Source organism: Podarcis filfolensis (genome assembly GCF_964270895.1).
Source record: "Podarcis filfolensis genome assembly, chromosome: 4".
Lineage (NCBI taxonomy): Eukaryota > Metazoa > Chordata > Lepidosauria > Squamata > Lacertidae > Podarcis > Podarcis filfolensis.
In genome coordinates, this window is record NC_139607.1 from 66,056,539 (window position 1) to 66,082,885 (window position 26,347).

At 38.5% G+C, this 26,347-nt stretch overlaps 2 protein-coding genes across 10 annotated transcripts in view; one reads left to right on the forward strand and one right to left on the reverse strand.

The window, feature by feature from the left end:
* The window catches only part of ARL13B (ARF like GTPase 13B), a 38,465-nt gene that overhangs the window by 5,867 nt on the left and 6,251 nt on the right, over nucleotides 1-26,347 (reverse strand). For all 8 annotated transcript variants that reach the window (XM_083611650.1, XM_083611649.1, XM_083611647.1 and 5 more), the window contains exons 5-8: nucleotides 8,604-8,709; nucleotides 7,339-7,541; nucleotides 3,823-3,937; nucleotides 1,490-1,745 (exon numbers count right to left, since the gene is read on the reverse strand). In XM_083611650.1, coding sequence (XP_083467776.1) covers nucleotides 1,490-1,745; nucleotides 3,823-3,937; nucleotides 7,339-7,541; nucleotides 8,604-8,709 — 680 coding nt within the window. The remainder of the gene's footprint in view (nucleotides 1-1,489; nucleotides 1,746-3,822; nucleotides 3,938-7,338; nucleotides 7,542-8,603; nucleotides 8,710-26,347) is intronic.
* STX19 (syntaxin 19) lies at nucleotides 9,083-19,482 on the forward strand. Of its 2 annotated transcripts, XR_014547562.1 has the most exons (3): nucleotides 9,083-9,818; nucleotides 16,321-18,187; nucleotides 18,421-19,482. XR_014547562.1 is itself a non-coding variant. In XM_083611739.1 (2 exons), the coding sequence occupies exon 2, from the start codon at nucleotides 16,377-16,379 to the stop codon at nucleotides 17,250-17,252; it is 876 nt and encodes a 291-aa protein (XP_083467865.1). In that variant the 5' UTR covers nucleotides 9,083-9,818; nucleotides 16,321-16,376; the 3' UTR covers nucleotides 17,253-19,482. The 2 variants fall into 2 exon arrangements, 1 of the variants encoding a protein (XP_083467865.1); XM_083611739.1 differs by having other exon boundaries at nucleotides 16,321-19,482.

The following is a 26,347-nucleotide window of genomic DNA, read 5'->3' on the forward strand; positions in this document are numbered from 1 at the left end:
TATCCTGCCTTTCTATTTTCAGAATGGCTTATAGTTTCCAAATGGTAAAAACAGTGTAATCCTTTGAAACGACAATCAAATAAAAACAGCAAATAAAACTGCAACATTAAAAACGACCTTATCAGAGGTTAAAAGGCCTGAAAAAAAGAAAAACAGTTTTCACCTGGTTCTGAAAGGTCATCCACATGGACATTGGGCAAGCCTCCCTGGGGACAACCATTTAAAAGCTGGCTGTCATAATCAAGAAGGCTATGTACAGTTTTCTCTCACCTAAGATAATGGGGACATCTTAGGAAGAGCCTCCAAAGAGGCAGGCCAATCTGGGAATACCTGACGATTTTCAGGCTAGCCTTCCCTACCCTGGTGCCCGCTGAATATTTTGTTCTACAGCTTCCAACATCCCTGACCACAGACCAGAGTGGAACATCCTGATGGAAGTTATAACCCAACAACACCCGGGGGGCACAATGTTGAGGGAAGGTTAGTTTTGATTAAAGAGCCTCTGACTAACAGCACAAAGCAGAATGCCCCACCAAGTGTGTTTAGGATTGCATGGTAAGACTTTTGACTTTCCCTGCTAATTTCCATCAGGCAGGATGAGCAAGGTTCCAAATTCTAACCAGAATGACCCTATCAATCCAATGCCTGCTTGCTCAGAACAAGCACAAGTGCAATCTGTGAAATATATACAGAATTGCAAACTTATTTTGGATTTGTTTTTATTATTATTATTATTATTATTATTATTATTATTATTATTATTATTATCATTCAGAGTAAAAGATGAAATTTCATCATCATCATTCAGAGTAAAAGATGAAATTTGACTGTGCCCATCTGACGGTATGGGGAAAGGGGAAGATCCATTGCATGAGTGACTGCTTGCATGATCTTGGGATATCATCTTATAACAAGTTATAACTTATACTATTACCACTTTGCCCTTAAATAAACAAGGCAAACTTTCATCCTAACGTACCACAGAAACATATTGCGTACCTATTATCCAATTAAAACAGTCCAATCTAAGTTTAAGAGCAACATTTGTAACATGGTATCATAACTGGAACCCACCAGCTTACGAAGGAATTAAAAATAAAAACCCACCCAACAAGGGTCCCCTTAGGTAACAAAGATGAAGGATTTAGAGCAGCTTTAAAACCCGCAACCCATTCACTTCATCTCTGAGCTGAAAATTACACTACAGTACGAAAGCAGGAATCTCTTATGCCATTTATCTTCTGCAAATGAGGTAAGAACCCCTACATTTCTCCCAAATCCTGTTTAATCAGAAGCAGGAGGAAAAGGCAGCTATCCTGCTGGGTCTTCACTTCTCCAAACTGTAGTGCAAGTGAAAAATATTTCCTTCCTTTCATCCAAACATTATGGGCATGCTAGAGTACAGAGAAGGGGAGTTGTGGCAAACACAACTGAAGTTGGCTAGCAAGTGAAGCCAGTGTTTATATTACGAGCATGAAACTCAACCCACCTATTCCAGAATTCAAAGTGGCATTATCACCAGAGTCAAGACTTTCTGAGATTTGCTGGTCATTCTCATCTTCATGTTCCAAACGTTGTGTTAGTGCAGATTTATAGTTTTCTACCAATCTACTCTCATTTGATCGCTGGCTGTTCAGGCTCTGAGTGTCCATTTGCTCCTGATCTGTTTTAGGTTTCAAGGCAATGGAAGACTTCTCATTTTCCTCCCGCTGCCTCTTCTTTTCTTGTTCAATTTTCTTTTCATTCTAACAAAGCAGAAGAAAAAATGCAATTTTTGTAAACCAGCAGTGCGGACATGAAATTTTGGGGTGGACAGTGGAAAAGTCAGCTAAAAGAAAAACAAACAAACAAACAACTCTACAAGGATCCGTGAAAATATATTATTATTAAAATCATTTGTAGCACAAACTAAGCAAAACGTTTTATAATTGTTTACATTCAGCTCAGCAATAAATCTTCAGAGAGACAAAGGGTGCCTCTATTTGAAGCGAGTTCACAGTCAGCCTAGCTTTTTTTATTAATCTCCTAGGTAGCACACCATCCTTTCTGCTAGATCATAGATAATCAATAATATAAAAAGAAACTTCAGATATAGAAGACTTAATCTCTGAATATTAATTAGTTTCTGTATTCTTAGTAAAGGCATGCTATATGCAACTTTACATTTTAATTGTTTTTAAATGTCAGGTATTTAAAGGTTCAGCTTTACAAATATTTTCAGTAGTGTTAGTTTAGTTCCCGTGTATGTACACAGAGATTACTGGGGGATTCCACAAACAAACCACTGTGTATAATGTACTTAAGACTTTGTAATATAGCTTCTTCCTTGCTGAGAATACTAAGCTTTTAATCACTTGCATTGATTTCGGAAGCTGAGCTGCTGACATTTTTTGGTAATATTATTCTAAACCAGTTTAACTTAAAAAAAAAAAAGTGCTGCTATTATGAAGGCAGTTCTGACCTTAATATATGCTTCCAAAGGTCTTTGGCTCATGAGGAAAGGAACAATCAAGAGTAGTCTGAGTACAAGGAAGCTGATTTTAATGCAGCTCTTTTGTTAACAGCTGTATTTGTTTTGAATTATATTTTATGTTTTCAGCAAACTTGGAAAAGCAGGTGCATATACATTTTCAGAGAAGCTCATAGAAATGAAGTATCTATAAAAAGTTAGATTGCATAGATGTAACAAGCCCATACTTAGTATTTTTCCTGGAACAATGATGGCTGTCCTATAGAATGAGTGCCATATCTGGTGCAGCAGCAGAAGTTTATGGCACTCCTGGATAGGAGCCAAGCCTACAGTCCTAAGTATGGCACTCTTGTTTGCATTACTTGCAAGGGGCTGCTGCCTGATGTGCAGACATGGAAGAGGGGTACTGGACTGTGTATGTACAGTGGTACCTCGGGTTACATACGCTTCAGGTTACAGACTCCGCTAACCCAGAAATAGTACCTCGGGTTAAGAACTTTGCTTCAGGATGAGAACAGAAATCCTGCTCTGGCAGCACGGCAGCATCGGGAGGCCCCATTAGCTAAACTGGTGCTTCAGGTTAAGAACAGTTTCAGGTTAAGAATGGACCTCTGGAACGAATTAAGTACTTAACCCGAGGTACCACTGTAATATAATATGAAATACCAAATAGTTTGGGATTAATTTTTGGAGAAACTCCAAACAAGATGTCCACCACTGTCTCCGCTTGACTATTTAAGATACTGAGTTGTAGCCAATGCTGCTGTTCAGTTTGTACAGCAGAGTTCCATTTGCACAACATAACTTCCCCCTCCTCTGCCTTGCAACCCCCTGCCACCCCCACATTCAACCTCAAAATCTGCTCCACTGGCTTGAGGGACCTTCTGGAGCAGATTAAGGAGAGACACATGGGAAGAGGAGAAGAAAGAAGTCCAGTTGCACAAGTGGAACACCATGCTCACAGAGCACTGGATACAAACCAGTTTTTAATATTATACATTGAATATTTAGTCTGTGGGAACATATTTTAATCAATGTTAATAACTTCCAAGTAAACAATGGTGATGATCATGTTGAAAATCCCTTACTTGAACACGTATACTGTAATGTACCTCTTTTAAAACTTCTAGACCATCTTTTAAACCCAAACCAGCACTTATCTAGGATTCTTTATATTGGTAGGGGCAGTTGCTGATCTGTGTTACTCCAAATATGTTTTCTGTTAAGGGGAAGGTTGAGCAAGAAAAATCACTTCTAATCAGCTGACTCAGAATCCATATCCATTATTGAACAGTATCAGTCTCAAATATATGATCAACAACATTTTTAAAAATACACAAATGTTCTGATACCTCAGTGATTACAGCTGATATAGGCTGGAATGGGTTGCCTCTTATTGGTTCAGAGTCATCCTCATTAGGAACACTTCTTCCTTCTCGTTCTGCTTCTTCTCGCTCTTTCCGATCTCTTTGTTATTGTTGTTGTTTTTTTAAAAAGAAACACAGAAGATCTTCAATCCACACAATTCCAAAGGAAATGCCATTTAGGTTATGCTCCTTAGCACATTATAAGTGTTTAAAGCATCTCATGTACATTATGTCAGTCATCCTTACAACACCCCTTGTAACAAATGCGTATTATTCCTCAAATTGCAAAGAACGAATGTGAAGGTGAGAGCACTGGCTTGTTTGAGGCCAGCCAGCAGGGGCTGAAATGAGATCCAAGTCTGAAATGTCCTGGCTGATGGCACACACTCTTTTAGCTATTAGCACCACCAGCTTTCAATATGCATTTGAACATGCATTCTGTTCAGAGCATGATAAAATTCAATATCCCTATATTTTCCAAAGATTTTACCACGCACAAGACCACCACCTGATTCTCATGACACAGGTTTCTCCAATTTTGTTGTTGTGGTAATGTTAGCAGCACCTATTTTGGATGATTTGAGACTTGCCTGTTCTTTGAAAGCACACAAGGGGAGCCTTATTTACCAGGTGCAGCGAGTAGGAAGATAGATAGAAGGGAGTTGAGTGTGTTTGGGAACCTCTGATACAGCACACTCCATAAAGAGGAATCATTTGACTAGCTTGGAGGTAGTCCATGTGGTGCTTCTGGACAATTTAATTTAGACAAACAACAGTCAGGAACCAAAAGGAAAATAAAGGCATGGGGGCAGCTAGGAAAAAGGGGAGGAGAGAGAAGAGGAAAAACAGTGGCAAAGAGGCTTGTGTAGGAGAAGGGGGAGAATCAGGAAAGGAGGTTATGGTTGTCAACCATATAAAGTTTTCAGTACACAACACTTGTGAGTTAGATCCAGTTAGATGCACTTCTTCTAGTGGAAAGTCTCTGCTGGAACCAAATCTGTATTTCAAAGCACTTTTCTGAGAGGTACAAGCAACAAGAAACTTATTGATTTTTTGTTATAGTTTTGAAAACTTTCATAAGGGATTTGGTGTATGATCAATGTACATGCTGCATTCACTGTAACTTAAATACTTATTAAATGGATTTTTAATCTTTCCTACATTATCTCATCTATGTTTCTGCACACCATATACTAAAATGACCAGAAAAAGCAAACACAATGCTCCCATAAATTCCACAGAGACTTGTAATACTGTATATCCATTGTTTGCTTTTAAAAAAATTAGAAAACATGGGGACAGAAGTTAAAGAGGAGAGCAGAGAGATTTGGAAAACAAGTCATTACTATGATCAAAATATCAACATCTCTTTTATTTTAAAGCTTCTTTTGTTATAAAGCTTCAGTTTGGAAAGAGATCACTGTCTGGACTTCTGTCTACAAAGCTTTCTCCGAAGCATGGTACTATTTTCACCTAATTTATCATAGAATAGGAACAGAAAACTATAGGAACACGAGACTAATGAACAGCCATTTCTAGGATGCTGACCTGAAGTGAGAAAAAATGGTGCAAAGTATCTGCCTTTTACCGCCTCTTGATGAACCATGCAGAAGTTTCTGCAGCTGCCTGCCTCTAATCTTTACTCTACATGCTTTACTGTATGAGAAAAAGTGCTCCTAAATGCATGCAGTCATGGAAATAACTTGATACTGTGCAATCTTACATCATCTACAACTTCTATCAAAAACAAGCTAACAGGGCAAACCTAATCATGTCTACTCAAAAGCAACTACCACTAAATGGAATGGTGCTTATTCCAAGGTAAGTAGAGTTAATGTTGCAGCCTCAATGTAATGGCCATGCCTAGTCATTAGAGCAAGCAAGCAAGCAAGCAAGCAAGCAAGATGCTTGAGCACATGGACTCTGTATGTTCAGTGTGTAAACACAATGTTTCTCTGGTGCTTTTGAAAGTTTAGAAACTGCACAGAAGCACAATACATTTAAATACATTTATTATCTGGACTGATTAAATGATACTGGAGCACTGTACTTTAGAATGGTCATTTAATGTGTGGACAGTACACCCTGTGCTGAATAAAACACAAATCAATGGAAAAGATTGGCACGTTAAGGAATTATGAACACAGATTGTTTTTTTTAAAAAAAAAGTAAACAAAAACCTCATGTGGTCCGTCAATAAAATCACTCATGGTTGTTTTACTCCAGAATGCTGTGCACATCATAATAACAGCATGTAAGAACCTGAACCTAGCCCTAAGATTTTGCAAGGAACAGCAGGCACCACCACAGCAGGCATCACTGTAACAGCCTCACTCTAATGATGCTCCAGGTTCTGACAAAGTAGTTGACGACTTCTACCACATGACTGGGATGCGGGTGGCGCTGTGGGTTAAACCACTGAGCCTAGGACTTGCTGATCAGAAGTGAGCTCCCGTTGCTTGGTCCCTGCTCCTGCCAACCCAGCAGTTCAAAAGCACGTCAAAGTGCAAGTAGATAAATAGGTACCGCTCCGGCGGGAAGGTAAACGGAGTTTCTGTGCACTGCTCTGGTTCTCCAGAAGCGCCTTAGTCATGCTGGCCACATGACCCGGAAGCTGTATGCCGGCTCCCTCGGACAATAAAGCGAGTTGAGTGCAGCAACCCCAGAGTCGGTCACGACTGGACCTAACGGTCAGGGGTCCCTTTACCTTTACCTTACCACATGATTACCAATACACTTGGAAAGCGACAATTAACAGCTCTGGAGGGTAGGACTCAAACCAATGGCTTCAATTTACAAGAAAGGAGATTCCAACTAAACATTCGGAAAAAACTTTCTGACAGTAAGAGCTGTTTGGCAGTGAAACAAGACTCCCGCGAGAGGCAGTGAACTCTCCTTCCTTGGAGGCTTTTAAGCAGAGGTTGGATGGCCATCTGTCATGGATGCTTTAGCTGAAATTCCTGCATTGCACGGAGATGGACTAGATGACCCTTGGTCCCTTCCAACTCTATGATTCGATGATTTAGCAATCTCCAACACATGTACTTTTCTAGTTCAGTTAAATAGTAATTTTAACATTGTCATGGAAGATTCATTGACTGTTCCCCTCCAGGGCACCCATAAAGACATCAGTAAACAAGGTTGTGCACATTACACTGTCTGAGATGCGATGTTGTTCCATGTTGTACACAACACTGACATATGGTATGATGAAAGGCAGTAGAAAAAAATGTTTTATGTAACTACTTACATATCTTGGTAAAGTATTTTTATTTCCCTTTGGGGTTGCTATTATATTTATTTCAAAATAAATATTCTTAAGTAAATATACATTATTATGTTATTTCAAGTTGTTACATTACTTCAAAATAAATAAATGAAAGTTATTATGTTACTTCAAACTAAACAAATGACATTTTTTAAATAACTAAATATTTTTTTTAAAAAAACTTAATAGTGTTCTTTCATACAGTCCCTTCTTATAAAGCAAAACAAACATACCTTTCTTCCCGTATCTTCCTCACTCGTTCTGCCCGCTCTCTTTTCTCTTGTTCTTCAGCTGCTTTTTGCTCTATGGTATCTTTGTGGATTCGTTCATGTAAGGCATCAAAATCTTTGGCTATAATATGTAACAGCCAGAGTAAACCTTTCTTTATAGATTTGTCAATTTTCTTTCCATAGCCCATGATGGCTGAACAAGGTTCCTATATGCAAGAGAAAAATCAGCAGCATTATATTGTTAAATTACTATCAACGTGGACAAAGAGATCCTAACTCACTGGCAATTATACAGGTGCTTGTCAGTTGGAACTCATACACATTTTGATCCATCTCAGTACTGAACTGTAAAGGCTGCAATCCAGAGAGATGCAGGTGCAGGTTTGCCTACACACTCCAAAAATGGCTTTCCCAGAAGCTGCCCTCATATATATTCCAAAAATATGAGGAAAATGATCACTTTGGCAATTTGGTACAAGAGCAATTTAAATGAGGATTTAGACACTGGAAATTTTTTTTACTAGGGTTCTTCTAAAGCAGTACACATGTGGCATAACGTTAATGGAATTTAAAGCGCTGTCATCTTAAGTGAACCTGCCATGTCAAAGAATAAAATGGGAGAAAGGATGACACCACCATGCATTCAAGGGGCGTGTGAGGGCGGTTGTGGGGCTGAGCTTACTAGCCCCGCTCCCATGTGTTTGGCGTAAGTGCATACCAGCATATTGCACAGATCCACAGATAGAAATGTTCCAACAAATACCAGAACCCTGGAATAAAACTTATCGTGAAAGACATGTTGGGAAGATTTGCCATTGCTTAAACTATTTCACTCGGTTACTCTAAAGGTTACTGATCCCCCACCACACCCCGTTGCCACCTTTTATTAACAACATTTGTTAAATAAACAAGTTAATAAAGCTCAAGAGCAGCAGTTAAATTCAGTGCAATGATGGACACTACAATGGAACAGTAGCCTAAAGCATTTGAGTGGTGGCAAAGGCTAGGGTGGGTTTGGCCTTAATTTCCTTACAGCCTGGATATTAAGCCGCTGAAGCAAGTCTACCTGTCTTTTATTAAAACTGGTGCAGTAATCACAACCAGAGCTCAGGAGCACAGAAGAAGAGAAAATGGCTGGTTGTAAAGTGGATGGGAACAATGGGATTACACAATTCTAGTTTCAAAGTTCTGCTCACACATCAGGTTTAAGGAAGTTAATCAATCTTATTAAAATGAACCTACAATTAATCTTATTAAAATGCACTTACAATCTGACAGAGACATTTGTGCTCGTTGACAAGCTTTTCGAGAGATAAACACTCAATTACATCTGCTTCTGCCAAGGCGCCTTCTTTATCCTGCTTATTTGCTAACCTAAGAAAAAGAAAGCCACCAAGTGAGAAGATGCAACAGCACTGTTTACATTAGTAAACGTACAAGACAACAAGCTATAGCAGGAGAAAATCTCAATTTATGTGTGCAATAGAAGGCAGTGACAGTCTCCGATATTGCCCATTTACAATAATTACTCCTCAGAGGAATAAGTTGCACATAATGGTTAATTGCCAGAAAAGGAAAATCATAACATTGTATTAATTACTCTTAAAACACACAGTATACACTTCTATATTTTTTTTTGAAGCAGGTGAATGTCAAGCTTACTGTTTTGTTGTAAATTGTTCCAACAAAAGGAATGCACAAATTCAAAGAGTTATTTTTAAGTAGAGTTCAAACTTGTGTATCTTCAGTGGCCAGAACCAAAAGCTCTGTATGGTGTTTCATGCCTGCACGATAGCTATTCCTAAGGGCTGGCACTCTATCTCGCTCTTGCGTACGTGCGCGCGCTCTCTCTCTCTCACACACACACACAGCAACTCATGTGAAAGGATGGCATGGAGTGGGGAGGGATCAGTCACTCTGTACATTCACACAATAGCACTTTATGCATGCTTGCTGGCCTCTGAGGACCCCAGCATTTCCTCCCCTCTATATTATCTGTGATCCCTGGCACTGATATGCATAGTCTAAAAATTCCTCTTATTTGCATGCCAAGTATCCGATGTTCAGGGGATTTATTTTTAGGAGTAGAATCATATTGAGCAACAGGCATTTGCAATGTAAACCAGCAAGTCCAGTAAGGAGGAAGGCAGGCAATGGCACTTCCTGGTGCTGCCTCATTAGAATAGAATGGCCCGCCTTGAAAGCAAGGCTGCGTTTCCAACAGGCAGAACCAGATTCCCCAAGCATAAAGTAAGCAATTTGCTCTGTTGTACAACGTAACTAGTGAAGGCTCTCATACTCCACAGCTTTCTAAGATGCACTTTCCCAATGATCATTAAGGTCTAGGAGGATTAAGTAAGCAGAAACTGTTTTAATGGAAATCGCACTCCTGCTCTGTTATTTACCCTCACAAGGATATTGCAAAGCATCTTGAAGCACCAGATCCTAAAGAGGCTTCCGGCAACTCAGGATTTTTAAAAAAGGTAAGTAGTTCGGTTTTATTTTACATCAAATAATACAAAGTAGAACACCGAGTAATTTAAAAGCCCCCAATGTTAAGATGCGTTAAGAATACAGGAGACGTCTGCCCTCTGCAAAGTTTGAAAACATTTCCAATAGATATGTTTGTAGAGCTTTATTACTTAGGTACATGAATACTAATCTGCTAGACGTGTTTTATGCACCCAAACTCGTTTCATTTGGAAGCATGCCAGCAGCAGCTTAAAAGATGAGAGTTCATTTTTAATTTTCCAAGTCAATAAAACCATTCTTTGCACAAATTCCTCATTTTAAAACTGAGGAAGGTTCACAGCAAAATATATACTTGAAGCAATATTCTGGGAGGTGGGTGGTTGTAAAGTTAAGAATACGAAGCTAAACATTGCGTGAAGGATTCTTGTTTTATTTACTTGTATGCTTAATATACCTACTTGAATATGGTGTGGAATCAAGGAAACAGAAAAAGGTTGTAAGAGCCTCGGGGGACTTTATTACAGTTGGAGAACTTCAGCACTTTTATTTTAGGAATCATGGGAAAGGGAGTGTATGTGTACATTTGACAGAAATGACATCATCTTACAATTATGAAAAAAAAAATGAGTACTGTATGTGGAAACGCTTGCAGTCAAAGGTCATGCTCACAGATAACAGATGTAATGAAACTTTACTCCAGGATTTCCTTAATCCTCAAAAAGCTGAGGTATTATCATAAAAGGTTAAAACATGATTTTTTTAAAAGTTCAGCTAAACTTGCCTGCTGCAAGCTGCAGGGTTAGCACAATGTAATGCCTCAGATGGCACTTTCATTGATACATTAGAAATTTCCTATAAAGTCTGGCTTTACAAGTGATTTAAAAATATTCTGTTTCTGTACTCTGAATTCAGATAGCGGCTTTTCATATTTTCTGCATTCAGAAACTGCCTTGTACACCAACTTGTCCGTCAACAACTCCCCTCAAAACAGAGAGTATTCTATAATAATCAGGGCATGCTGGCAAGAGCCTTCACTGCCAGGTTGCCCAAAGTAACTTCATATTCCAGAATGCTGGTCTTCAGATGGTGAGTCACAGCATGACCTAAAGTGGGTCTCAACTGTAACATTACCACCATAGAAATATACATTAAAAGATTAAGAAGTGAGCTCTGGAAAGCCTTGTTGGGGCTAAACAATGGACCCCAAGTCTAAAAAGGCTGAAGATTGCAGCTCTAAAACACCTGCAGCATTTCATACATTGGGGACCCGCCTTTCAGAAATATTTTTCTGCCATTCTTGTTATTCTCCTAGAGAATGTCAGGGTTCCTCAAATTACCGTTCGGGAAAGACTGTTCTAGACAAATGCTGCAATGTTAACACTGCAAACACTCAAAGGAAACATTAAATTAAGTTATCAACAGATTTTGTATCTCTTAGCCTGATTAAATGTGCAATAACCACTGTAAAGATTTCAATGACTAGCTCAACTGCAGGGTATCCAAGTCCTTAGAGTATTTCACCAATATAGAAGTAGACATTTTGTTAAGCAGCTGAAACAGTTCAAGACTCCCTGTTTACCAGGGAAAGCGTCAACAAGGGAACAAATCATGCCTGCCCTGCAAAACTCGCAACACAAAATCTGTCTTGCAATGACAACCAAAACTCTTGCAGAGAACAATTCCTACCTCCAAGAGTATTGGCACAGCCCATATGAAACTGTTCATAACATTATTCAACAAACAGTACAGTTGCAGTTACAAATACAATTGATTTCTCCAGTCACCAAGAACATTAACTCAATTTATTTATGGCTCTTTCCAAGTAAGGCATACATTTATGGTGCTGGTTTTTTCAAGTTTGTTGCTGCCGATTGGCAACTGAAGCTCTGGTTTCATTATGAGCTGTTTCTTATTACGAAGTGCTTCTCCTCCTCCTCATTTCTGAATCACACTGCCTTTCTCTGGGAGTATTCATTTAGTGATCTCCACCCTGTATCATTTGGTTCTCACCTCTGGAATAATCAACTCTCATCCAATACTTCGTTATATAATAAAGCTGTTGTAAAAACGATACATGTGTTGACCCTGGTCCAACACCAACAATCTTTAATAGAAGGGCAATGCTATTCTTGAAAAATGAAGATATTCTATTCCTTATTTGAGACTTTAGAAGATTGAGGCAGGGGGAATGTAAACTTCTGCCATAGAAAAAGCAATGTAGAATCTTCACAAGGCATTTTTTATATATATATACACACACACACACACACACACACACACACACACACTGTGTTTGTGTGTGTGTGTGTGTGTGTATGCGCGCAGTACTGCAATAGAGTGGTAGGAGAGGATATATTTACAATTTCAAACATTTTATATTTAAATTAAAGTTTGTTATATCCCAGCAGCCTACAATGGAACGATAAAGCAAGCAGCAAATATAAAGTTGTGGCCAATGAAGTTGCTACACAAGGACTTTTGCTGGTGCAATAGAACTTCCATTTCCTTTCCTCACCCTGTGTGCCAGCAAATCTGCTCTAGGGGTTCCCCCAATCCTCGGGAGCAGATGGGGGGCCTGAGAGGAGAGGAGATGATGAGGAAGTTCTACTGAGCCAGCAGAAGTCCTTGCACCAGTGGGATGAATTCGAAGAATACTAGCCTAACATCTCAAAATGTTGCATACTTTTTAGAAAGCAACCGCAGCAGAATGATAAAATGCCAAAACAGCAAGTAACAGAGAAAATAAAAATAAAAATTGTCATTAAAAATAAATAAATAAAAACAATAGTTTGTCCGCATGCCTAAAGGAAAGGATGGCCTTCAGAAAGAGTGCACCCAGAATTAGATAACACCAATCAAAAATTTAAAGAAATCTATCCCAGCTGCTAGTCACTTCACCTTTGGAAATGGGAGCACCAACAGAATAGTGTCTTGAGGAAGATCTTAACACTCAGGCAAATTCATACGGAGGCAGATACTCTGATCCCAAACTGCACAAGGCTTTTTAAGTTAAAACCAGGTCAATCATATTGAGTTAAAAGCAGAGTTTTGCATTGTTCCTGGAAGCAAAAGAGGCTAGTGCAAAGTCTATTACAGCCATTTTCTATTCTTTGTTGTGTAGACTTGTGTTTCACAGCTAGAGAGATGTAGCAATGGAGTACTGAGCCTCTTAAAAAGCATATGAGCAACAGCCAACTTTTAAAGGTTTTATTTTTAACTGTAATAACAAGGCTTCAAGAATTACAGTTTTACATTAATTCAGTTTAATGCAAACCAAGTTAGTGTTTTCTGTAGGTGACAAAAATAGAGACTATCGTTCTGCCACTTAATTACTAAGTGGTTAGACATACTAAATTAATGTTGGCCAGGGATGTGTTAGACTATGCTAAGAGATATTTTCAGGTTGGTACCCTGAAGTCTCAATTTAGTACATCAGTTCTTTTTTACATGCACCAAACTGATTTAAAAAGAAAAAAGAATATGCTAAATTGTACCAAGCAGTTTTGTAACATTACTGAAGAAAGTCATCATAAAATTTTCTGCTCTAGAAGTCACAGCGTTTTGCAATGTATTATCAGAACACAGCTTATTTTTCTTGTAGACTGCAAGTTTCCAACAACTGGTACTGAAATATGCTTGCCTATTAAGTTCCAGAACACTCATGGTATTCTAAGGAAATGGGATTGGAGATTGCACTTTAGGAGAATGATACAAGGAGGCACAGAAAATTATACCTCAGTATTAAGGAGGGAGAAAAACACATTTGAAAAGGGACTAATAGGACATACTCAGCAGTTGTATCAATGAATTAGGTGTTTCCCACAGAATCATATGACAAGCAAATACAGATCTCAGGCCATAAACCCTAGCTATATAATTTTCAGGTGCTCAAATGGTTTCATTAATATGCTTACAACAAGGTACCATATTGCTGATACTTACTCACCACCTTCCTTAAAGGCAGTCTGTATGGCGTCAGATAAGAACTGCTGCCAAACCCAGTTTATTAAATTAAAATATGTATTGCATTCTAACCAAATCATTAATTGATCTGGGAACTATTTCTGAGCCAAGCACTTTAGGGAAGTTCCACTGTTTACAATCACCAACTGAGACAACTGGAAACTGTTTCAGCATGGAAGCATTCTACCATTGGTCCTGAAACATTAGACTCATTACACAGTGTGTGTTAGCCAAACTGAGTGCAAAGTCCTGACACCAGAACTGCAAATGCATTTACTTTAGATGTCCTATGTGATCTGGCCAAGCAACATAGTAAGTGGTTTTTGAGTATCAAACCTCCTGCTTCATAAAAAAAATGAAGTTTGTATTCAGGCAGCAATGTCGAGTGAACCAATGTATGAAAAATTCCACTGAGTACAGCTCAAAGCCTACAGCTCTTGCCACCCAATCCTTATCCAGTTTTCACAGTTAAGTCCACAGCATATGGGTATAGGATATAGTTACAATAAAGGGACACCATAGATTATACTGCAGCATACAGAAATGCGGTAAACAACAGAAAAATTAGAGTGAACCAAACCAGCAAGCATAGCCTTAACATGAAGGCAATGCACCAAAAGGTCAGTCAAACTGAAAGCCTACCAAGACTTTTGCTTCTTTCTCTCCAAGGCCATAAACCTTCTCCTTCTTTCTCACCCACCTCTCCACAAATAAAACCCTTCAATGAAAAACAAGCATCACAAGAGCTGGAATTTGGAGCATAATCCTGTGAGATACACAGTTTTATCAAAGGGCCATGGGACTGCATGTTAGGGCACACTCTACTGGGAACAGTTCATTTGCAAATGTCAAAAACATGAATAGAAGATATCCCCCAAGGGATTGGATCCTTAGTCAGCAATCAACAAGCTATTGAATCTTCAGAGAGTAGAAACTGAAGAGCAAAGAGACATTGATGTTACTTCCCTCAGTCCAGTACAGAATAAAGCATTTGCGAATAACAAGTTTTTATATATAATCCTACTCACATTCTGGTAATGTGTTTGGCAATGCCTGATCCTTTGAACAGGCTGAGACACTCTTTTATTTAAAAAAAAAGTTATTCAAATTGGGAGTGGTGTGTGCATGCATGTATATCTTTCAAGACACTGTTTACAGATGTGCAATGAAAAAAATCCCTACAATATCCAAATTTCCAATATAATGGGCTGGGTTTTTATTATTTTTTAAAAGACCTGTATTTTTATCTGCCTGTTTTATCTGCTGTTTTATACTTCATATGGTTGTTTTATCTTATTTATTGTTTGCAACCTTGGGCACCATTGGGTGGAAAGAGGATATAGATATTTAAATTATGTAAGGCAGAGGTGGGAAATCTCAGGCCCAGGGGACAAATATGGGCCCCAGCATGCGCTATCTGGCCCTTGGGACCTTTGCAGAAAACTCCCCTTCTTACCAGCCCTGCTCCATGCCCTCAGTTGCTTTTGCCTGACTAGAATACTTCCATGAATTGTGTTCATTTGCCTGGATAAAGTGAAGTATGTAGGCTCCTGTGTGTGTTTGTTGCATGGATGCAACAAAGCCTAATGTACAAAAAGGTAAGAATCTCAAGCCATCATCCCACTGACTTTTGCCTATCATCCCACCCAACCCTCTCATGCATTCCCTGGAAAATGTGGCTCACAGGTTGAAAAAAGCTCCCCATCCTTGATATAAATAATCCACCATCTCCAAACTAAAGTAATGACTCTTTAAGTTTACCAAGCATTTCAGGTTTTAGAAGCAACAGCTGTATCTCTTCTTGGGAAGTACAAAATAACTGGACTGCTTCCATGCCAAAAAAGAAACCAGCTTTTTGTTTTTGTTTTTAATGTCACAGATTTAGTTCTTTCCAAAATGCAGAAGTAATGTTTCTGACTTTGTAGTCATGATTAGCAGATTTCCATGCAGATTTCTTGCACAAATTATCTTACCTATTTCATTCCTTTAATAAATACAGTTGTATTTATTAATAAATACAGAAGAGTACATTCTAACCAGACACGGTTATTGTTTACTTTCGTACAATGTTTCACCACACCAAGCAGTTAGCTCTGCAAAGTTTATAGACTGCACCATGGTTAGCTCTGGAGAGAGAAGGTAAGAAGTGAAAGATCATGCAAGTCTCCAATTCATGATTAGGATTTTTAAAAAATGTTTACATATGTAATTTTCAAGATATTGTCACCTTGCAGATCACTTGAATTTTCTTTCTGCCCATCACACCAAAAAATAATAATAAAAAGATGTAGTACAATATTGGACCAGTATTAGACAGTCAACAATTATGTGTATTTCCTGCACATTTCAAAGAATCTTGAGGTGGATCAAGTATTTCAAAGAGCATGTCTAAGGGAAAAATAAAATTTGCTTTATGTGCAACCTATTTATGGTAGCTTATGCTGCTGCATTTTTCTGACTCCCCCTCCCTCTCCGTTAAAGGTTTTCTGCCATCCTTGTAATAGGTCTGTGGGTAAACAACAGCTTACTAAAGTGGTTTTTAATCCTTAGGTTTACACAACTGTCTGGTTTTAAAAAGAACAGAACCGCAGAAAACTCTACAGAAGATGAAAGACCGCCTTCAAGAGCTTAAATTGCGAGCAAAGGAACTGCAATTAATAGAAGAAAACAGTCGTTCTCCTAGTGTTGTGGCAGAGGAAAAAGAACTTGAACAAACAGCTGTCATTTTTGAAAAGGAGCCCATAACTGAAAGGTACCTGAATGAAATCCAGCAACTTCACAATGATATTAACAATTTGGCAGCAGACGTCCAAAAGTTCAGCCAGCAGCAAAAAAGCCTAGTGGCTTCCATGAGGAGATTCAGCGTACTTAAAAAGGAGTGCAGCATCACAAAAGGGATAAAGGTTCAAGCAGAACACATTAGCAAGTGCTTGGACGACTTGTCAAAAACACTGAAGAAAGCAGAGAAAGAACATGGTTCATCATCTGCCATTATAAGGGTTCTGAGTGCTCAGCGGGCGGTCCTGTTCCGTCGCTTCCAAAATATCATGTTTCTGTACAACGCTGCCATAACAGCCAAGCAAGAGAAATGCAAAGCTTTTATTGTGCGCCAGCTTGAAGTGGCTGGAAAAGAAGTCTCCGAGGAAGAAGTGAACGACATGGTTCAGCAAGGAAAGTGGGAAATCTTCAACGAAAACTTGCTCACCGAGGTCAATATCACAAAAGCTCAGCTATCTGAGATTGAACAGAGACACAAAGAACTGGTCAATCTGGAGAACCAGGTGAGAGACTTGAAGGGCCTCTTTGTCCAAATCTCACTTTTGGTGGAAGAACAAGGTGAAATGATCGACAGCATCGAAATGGAAGTTGTCAAAACTCAGGACTATGTTCAGACGACAACAGAGAAATTCAGGCTGGCGGCAAGGTATCGAAAGAAGCATCCGTGCAGAGCAATATGCTGCTGGTGCTGCCCCTGCTGTTAATAGGTTTTTTTTGTGTGGTTTTTTTTTTGGGGGGGGGATACAGGCAGTTAAATGTTCTTTGCAATAGCCCTAATCCAGTATGTAATGAACATAGGTGACCCTGCTGGGGGCGGGGGTTTGCACTATCAGGCAAAGCCACAGTTTGATTCAAAATTCTCTTTTTCACATGCCCTGAATGCTGCAAATTTGGCAGGGGATCTAAGGAACAAAAGGGGTGACTTACAAGGGAACAGACAGACTTTCTGACCCTCATCCCCTGCCATTGCTTTTTAAGATCTAGTGGTGGACTTTGATATAATAGTGAAGAGTTTCTCAAAAAAGGGAACAAGGTAGTGCTGGGTGTAGCAGGATGGAGTTCTGTTACCAGTCACAGGTCACAGGAACTAGTCAAACAGGTGCTTGTGACAACAGGTGCAACCAGGTGCCACACAGCACTCGCCTCCACATTCGATTCACTTCCTTGGGAAGTGACTGTATGCTCCTAGCAATTTTATTCAGCAGTTTAGATGAAGGAAAACTGCAAGCCCAGTGTAATAAATGCTAGGACAATGTCAGCAAATCTGCAGCGAGTTCACATTCCTCTGTTGTCTGGCTTGTCTAAGAACAAAGAGTTTGAAATAATTTGTGACTGTGGTATTTCACAAAATACTAGTTGAAGAACAGGGAAATAGATTGTTCAGCTAAAAGAGCTGCACTGAAACAGGTTAAAAGGGGGAAAGGTTGTTACAAAAACATTATATGTGTAAAATCTTTAAGAATGCAGTAAAGGATATAGCTATTTTTGTATGTTACACGTTTTCTTCCATGTCATTTGTATAAACATAACAGTTCTATGATATTTTGGGAGATGTGCATTTGTAACCAAGGTCTTGGTTTATACTTTCAAAACATAATAAGTTTCTTCAATATATATGATTAAAAAAAAACAAAAATTGGTGCAAATGCATAGCATGCTTCAACCAACTTTGAACATTTGTTATTCCAAAAAGGGAATTATTCTCGCAGCACAGCTTTTCTGTGTCTGTTAAACAAGTGTTAGCAATACAGGTTTATTAATTTCATCCGAAGACTAGGGTCAAAAAGGTAAAAAATAAAAATGGGGGGAAAGGCTATTTCATACATTATACAGGGAAAAAATTGTTTGTCCCTTCCTTGTGGCCAGTTCCAGTTTCCTGGTGTAGAGGGCATGTGTAAGCTGCTATCATGCCACAGGCTAGAACCAAAAGATCTATTTTAGGCATGTCCAAAGGCTTCATCACCCTCAATAGATTTTTTTCTGGTTGAATCACAATACCATCCACTAAGCCATTTTATTTTAAAAAAAGATATTTTCAAAAGTTCTCTCTGTTCACAAACGTTTTGCCATAGAGCATACAACACAAGCTGAAAGTTGTATTGCACACATAGAAATAGGTATGTGGTTCTTTGACCCTGAGCGTAACATCTGTTTATGTAAGCATTGCAACAATTAGACCATAAAAGGGATCGGTCCGTTTGTGGGCATGAGATTCTTGTGGTCATCTCATAAATATATTTCCCCCCACAATTATGCCAGAACACAGTAACATGACACTGACTACTAAAAACACAAAACTAAAGACTTATTATTAAGGAGCTTAAGTCAATTGATTACAATTGAGTCTACTCTGAATGTGGTTTAACACTGGAGTCATAATTATTCAGAAACGAAAGAGCTATTGTCTGCAGAAGAACTGCAGAAGCAGCTTTAGCTCTCCATAGTTGTCAAATTACCACATTTCACAAATGCTAATTTAATTTATTTTAAAAGCTAATTTATTTTTACTAAGAATAAAAAAGTAAAAAGACTATTACCATATATACAGTTTGCTACATAAAGTGCAAATCTATCACTAGTGTGAGACAAGAATGAAAAGTATGTGTGGGGAAGATTAAATTAAACCATGTTGCCAATTTACATATTAGAAAACTATATAAAGAAAACACGTTTTGTTGTAATTATATGAAAAGAAAGGCAGTAACGTATTTGAAATGTGTAGCTGAAAGTTAAAAGTTAAACAGGCCTTAAAACAGGAAAATAAATGTTGGCCTAAGTATGCAAGAAAAGTCACTGGACATTGTCAGGTCAAGAAAATTTTACATATTTACTATTCTGCTCCAGACCGATTTTATAAAGGTTTTATTATATGCAATATACTGTAATTGATAAGTACTTCATACATGTCATATTAAAATGAAGCTTTTAAAATAAGTATTTAAGAATACAGACTACATTCAGAGCAGATTCAAGCATTACATTTTGAATTCTAGTACAAAATGTGCTGGCTAGGTGTCCCCCACAATTAACATGGAAGGAGCAAATGAGATCTGGCCCCATCTGCAGACCAGGTTCAGACAACCTTTCAAAAACCATGGCTTATGAATCTGGGAATAAGTGTCAGGGCTAAGCAAAGAACACTCCCTCTTCCATTTAGCTTTGGGCAATCATTCCTTGCTGGTACAAAACTAGAGGGTAGCATTATATTAAATCACTTTGTGCATGGAAAAGCCCAGAGTTCTTTCCTATGTCCCAACCAGGGAAGGCTGTGCTATCAGAAAAAGGAGAATGTATCCTTTGTAACTAGTAGGAAAATGCAATAGGCTAGTGGAATCTAGTCTGCTTAATAGAAGGCTTTTTAAAAAAACAAAACAAAGAACAAAAAACAAGTCTGCCAAGAGGTTAGAAGTCTAAGTTCCCATGTGAACTGCCAAGTACTGTATGGGATTTTTCTTCTATGGACAACATGGAAATGAAGAGTGCTAAATTTGTAGCAGGCTAGCACCTTCCTTTTGTTGGCTTATTTCCATGGCTGACTTACTCATCTGTTAACAAGCCAGGACGGTAAGACAAGATCAGATCCATCTTAATACCCTGGTCTGTTCACAGAGATTAAGCCACTGTTCTCCATTTTGGAGAGAACAAAATGGGAATTGACTCTACAATAATTTGAACCAGACACGTAAAATTTAGGACTCGTGTATCAATTCATAAAGGAAAGCATGAACAGCTGAAGCTGTTGTTCAACCCTGACACTTAAAATTCTCCCCCACCCTGGCAGCATTTTTTAAAAAAATCAGTCCTTCCCATTTTGCAAGACTAGCACACAATAGTCACTACCAAGCTAGTCAGGTTTTTCAGACCAAGCATGTCCAGTTAAAATCTCATATAACATTTTCTTCCAACAGCAGCGTATTTACATTCATGCAACCTTGTAATTTAAAATAACCTGAAGGAATAGCTGTGGCAAAAACATAGCAATACAACACCATGGATTTTACACTTGCCATTTACAAAATTCTGTACTTAAAAGCAAAGGTTTTTCAGTTAAAGGAGGTAAAAAAAATGATAAAGTATGATTTATGGGATGAACTGGTTATCCTTATAAGACTCTAGGACAGAGTTTCCCTCAATTATTTTTACAACACCCGGTTTCTCCACCCCCTCAACCAACCAGCCATTATAGCTCCTTAGTGTAATGGCTATATTTTCTTCCTACACTGGTCTCATTCACATATAAAACTAAGCCAAACTGTGGCTTACTGTGAATGAGCAAGTGTGCTGCTGCACAGTGATGAAACTGCAGCCACTTACGGTAAGTTCCTCCCAAACTCCTCTACGCTACTGAGAGATAAGCCATGGCTTGGTTTAGTGTTCTGCATACCTAGGATCCTGGGCTCTCTCAAACACACTTCGAGCAGTAAGCCAATAATAAATCTAAGTTACTGCTAATGGATCATTTGGAGTCAGGCAAACCACAAGCTCAAATTTGGATACAACAGTGAGTGAAACCATGGGAGAGGAAAGAAGCAGCCACTGTTTCCTCCTGGTGCATCATCACACTTCCCCATTCATGGAAAGCCATAGACACAAACACTGCCATGGAGTTCCCAGGAATGGTTATCATTCCTTATAGGTCACCAAGATACAGTCATACCTCGGGTTGCAGTCGCTTCAGGTTAAGCCTTTTCGGGTTGCACTCCGCGGCGACCCGGAAGTAACAGAGCGCATTACTTCCGGGTTTCACCGCTTGCGCATGCACTCAAAATGACGTCACACGCATGCATGGAAGCAGCGAATTGCAACCCGCACACATGAGTTGCGTTCGCTTCAGGATGCGAACGGGGCTCTGGAACGGATCCCGTTCGCATCCAGAGGTACCACTGTAATCCAATATGAACCGAAACAAAAAGATATCAGAAAACACATCTGTTACATTATTGACCGTCATTCTTTCCTAGTCATACTCCTTCTCTTTGATCTGCCTCCTACTGGCTCTGTACTCCTACTCCTCCTACTGACACTGGAGACAAAATAGTCATGGCATTGAATAGTCCACAACACTGTAGGAACAGGCATATACAAAAGCAAAGACAAGTAAGAGACCATTCTTGATCCACTATAACTAACTGCAACTGATATTTACACTCACTGGCATAAAGAGTCTAAGAAAAAGTTCCTGAAATAGATTACATCAATGGTATGGGAGTCTCTTTTTGGAAGGTTCAGTAGTATTTAAATAACCACTACGTAAGTGGTACAGAAACCATGCTTACTTATTACTTCACCACTGCTCCTAATCTCCTAATCTATGTGGCAAAGTTCTGTTTAACCGGCCCTGTACATGAAGTATCTGGCTTTAGCAATACCTTCTCTTCCCCTCCCCTCCCCTGCAACTGAACATACATCAACCTAGGGATACAATTAAACATTTTCAGAAAAAACAGACAACGATTTTTGCCTTGGCATATTACAATATTGCAAGTTGTATGTGGCTGCGATTCAGAACATTTGCTAAAAAAGTACAGGATGTACTGCTGAATTTACTTCCTAAAAATCTTTGCTTTTATTATTAGTCATTATTGCTACAAAAAAGACACTTGAAACCTCAGACTCAGGAGTAATTAAATAATTTTAAGAATAAGAGCTATGTTACAGCACCACACACATCTCATCAGAATAATTCTTTTGCGTGATTTGGTAAACAAGTTGCCTTCCGAAAGGATGTGCTACTCACTTATCTCTTCCTGACTGTGACAAGGATGCCATCTAAAACAAAGCTTCAAACATCGTTTGAAGGAGAACATTGTTTATGATTACGGAAAAGCATTGAGCTAAGTTTATTTTTATGGCCAAGAGGGGCAAAAATGTTTATATCTAGAAGTAAACAGTGGATTTTTTTTTCCAGGCCACAAAATGTATTTATAAAGAGTCTCATATCTCAGAATAGCACATCAAATCTCCCGCCTGCTTCTGTGTCACTGGCCCTAGCTTACCAGAAGTGCTGGTTATGACCTATAAAACCCTTAACGTCCAAGCTTTCTGAAAGATTGTATTCCCTCATACAAATATGACCTGGTTTTGAGATTTTCAATGAAGCCCTTCTCTCTGTCCTACCACCTTCACAGGCATGCCTGAATGGGGGAAAGGGCCTTCTTGGTGGCTGCTCCCAGACTCTGGAACTCCCTCCCTAGAGAAGCTGATTCACCCTGCAAATGCACACTTTTCTTGCTGCTGCTGTGCCTGCAGACCAGCTGACTGCAGCCAGGCAGGGGGAGATGCTAGTTGCCAAGGGTGGCACCCAGACATCATCCAGTTGCAAAAGGCCAGTTGCCAGTCAAAAAATGTGACTGGCGCTCAGCTAATTTCGAATGCTGACTCCAAAGTACAGTCTGGCTGATGGAAAGCTCCATATGGTTTAGAAGATAACTCCTAGTACAATTTGAAGAAATCTACTCAGAAGCAAGTCCCACTGAATTCAATGGGACTTACTCTCATTTCTGTGTATAGGATTTCAATCAATAAACATTTTTAAAAGTCTTCTAATCCCCTTAAAAAGGTATTGCAACTCTAAACATATTTGACTGATTCAGTACAAGAACACACATTCAGAATGTATTCACTTTTATCTACAACTTTCAGCACTGAAATCCTCACATCCTTCTGAAATAGTTTAGGCTGATATATAAATGCCAGAGGTAATCTATAGAGCTTTATAGCCAGATAGGTATTTGTAACTAAGTCTTCTATATTAAATTCCTATGTTCTATACCAGAATGGTATTTTTCTTGTTTTACTAGGATTGTGTTCACAAATATTGATCACTTTAAAAAGGGGCTTTTGGCTGAAGAGCACTTAGTCTCTGAGAATGTCTTTGATTCATATAGGCAGCAGGTCCATTCAGATACTGTGCATGCTTTAGTGCAACAACCATGCATGCTTTAGTGCAACAACTATGCATGCTTTAGTGCAACAACTATGCATGCTTTAGTGCAACAACCATGCATGCTTTAGTGCAACAACATGATCCTAATTCCCCCAGCCCAGCTGGAGGTGCAGTTAAGGGGTATATGTTATGCTATCAATAGGAGGCATGTATAGCATACCTTTCCAACCAACAGTGGCTTACAATTAGGTGCTACTAAACAGCATGCAAGGTAATGCTACAAATATGGTCTGATCAAAATATATTAAAAGGCACAAACATGTATACTAGAATAATTGGTCCAACTAGTTAAATCAGGACCCACAACCAGTCTCTTTCTCACTTCATATGAGATGCACTAATGTAGTAAAACCACTTTCAGGGCTTCTTTAACATTTGTTTTTCTTATCAGATAAATAAGGGGCATAGAAAAGTGAAAATTGCACTGATTTTACCTAAGATTGGGGTATAGTAATCTGCCATTAGACTACAAGAAAGCAGAGCCTAACAGAGGTCACCAGAATCAAAGGAGGGCAGAGCTTGGGTGTGAAAGAGAAAAATTCAGCCCATTAAGTATCTGCCAGAATTCCTTTGGCGAGAGATGGTGGGAGGGAGGGAGATGGGCAGGCGTGTGCACATATAATTAAAACTGGGTGCCAATTTGCACCTATTGGTTTAAAGGAGGGAGCTTTCAGTATGAAAATGTTAAAGATGGCTGCACTAGGTAAGCTGTAAAAAAATACAGTATTTGTACGAACTTGGAAATTTAGAGTGTGTTTATATTGAAGAAAGCTATCCACATGTTGAACATATTCATCTATCAAGAGTTTGAGTGAAAATATTATGGACAACTAAGATGTACGTAACTACTCGTGCTTTTGCCCCGGGTATGAAAGAGGAGGGCATCCATGGGCCTGATACCTCACAAGCATTTCAGTGTTTTTAGATTATAGTGGGTGAGCCAATCTAGTTCTCAGTTTCTACAATTTAACATAGGTCACTAGTAAGACGGATCATGTCACCACCAAGTCCTTTATACCAAATAGGTACAGAAAGTTGTTTGAGATAACGGGTAAGTACATTATTATGTGTCACAGGGAAATACAAGTACATAGGCATACATCTCTCTCTCTCTCTCTCTCTCTCTCTCTCTCTCTCTCTCACACACACACACACACACACACACTACACATTCACTCTTTCTTTGTGGCCAGTGAAGACGGATGGACTTTCAGCAAGTATTGACTGAAACTTCAACAGAGACAAACAAATCTAATTCTAGATAGTGGCCCAGAAATAATAATAAAAAAAAGGTTAGATATTCTTCTGCAAAACCATCCATCCTAAAGTTACAACCTTATACTAGCTTAAAGGGATCATAACAAGAAATTGCCTAGAAGCAAAACTTCATTCATTTCACCCTAATTGTTTTAGAGCAAAATGTTGTCAGTATTTCAGTTGTCTAAAGTGAAGATGGTGGGACTAGGAGTATGATCAATTCCCTCCCCCAAACATGTAGCTCAATAATTAAGTTAAGAAATAAAAATAGCAGCTGGCAGCTATAGCTAACTCATTCCAAAACAAAACTCTGAACAATTTTTATTATAAAATGATTGAAGTAACTGATGACAAGATCTTCACCTGTAGGGATTTATCTATAAACAAGACGCTCCTAGACAGAAATGTGGAAAGAGTTCTAAAGCAGCATTTCTGAACCTTTAACCCATGCCCGCTCTCAGATTATATAAAAATGTTATGCCCCCATCCACATCTGGTGCCCCTATTTTTAATTTTTAGAAAGTATTGAAACATTGCTGACTTTTAATCATAAACAGTATTTTGGGGCTTAATTAAAAAAAATCACGAATACTTTTTAAATGTGTGTATATATATATATATATATATATATATATATATATATATATATATATATTTCCCCCCCAAAAAATTTAAAAAAATGCACATGAAATTTAAAATTTAAAATAGCCAGATCTTAGAATACTTTAAATATCCAGTCTGTTGCACAGGAAAATCAGATTCCCTAAGGCATAAATTGTATAATGATGTGGAGAGCCTTTCTCCTGTTTTGGGATATACAGGGAGATATTTCAACCAAAATTTTTCCAAACTGAATTTCCTGAAATCCTCGTCAGTTGAATCACATTTGAGTTCCAAAAATCCAACATCAAAGATAAAAGATTATTCAGAGTGTTCTCTGCAATTGGCAGGATGGTTTGCTCAGTTTCCTCTGCCAGTTATTTTGTACAGTCATCAGAATTAAGTTGCCAACCGGAAGAGTAACTAGGGTGGTGCAACTGGTGTCCGAACAATGAGTGTAAAATGAGAGAGAGTGTGAGATTGGTCACAGGTAATGCAGTATAGAAAGTCATTGTAATAGCACAAATTTCACACAAATATAATTTTCATATTTATTTTGTTACCAAAAAATTAATACTACCCATGGGTAATTAATATATAAAAAAAAAAGTTAACGGTTTTAGTAATTACATGAAACATTGATTTTTTGATAATTAAACAATATGAAATTCATCTCTAAATGTCTGGCATTTGTTCAATTATATTTTAAGCACAACTTCACTGTCAATTAATACACTCTCTAGTAAGTGATGTATTAAGTCATGTTGTGCTGAAAACACAATATATTAAAAGTTGCAGCCCTATCAGGTCAAAATGTTACCAGTTGCTACTGAGTGTCACTTTTCTCATTTCATTCTAATTCTAAATTCATAGTTCTAATTTAAACTGACTATCAAGCCCCACTGCTTTCAATGGAAGAATTAAGAACATGTAAGTTAGCATTACATTAAAATGGACTTAAGCCTGCTTCACTGTGGCTGGATCATGACCATATTG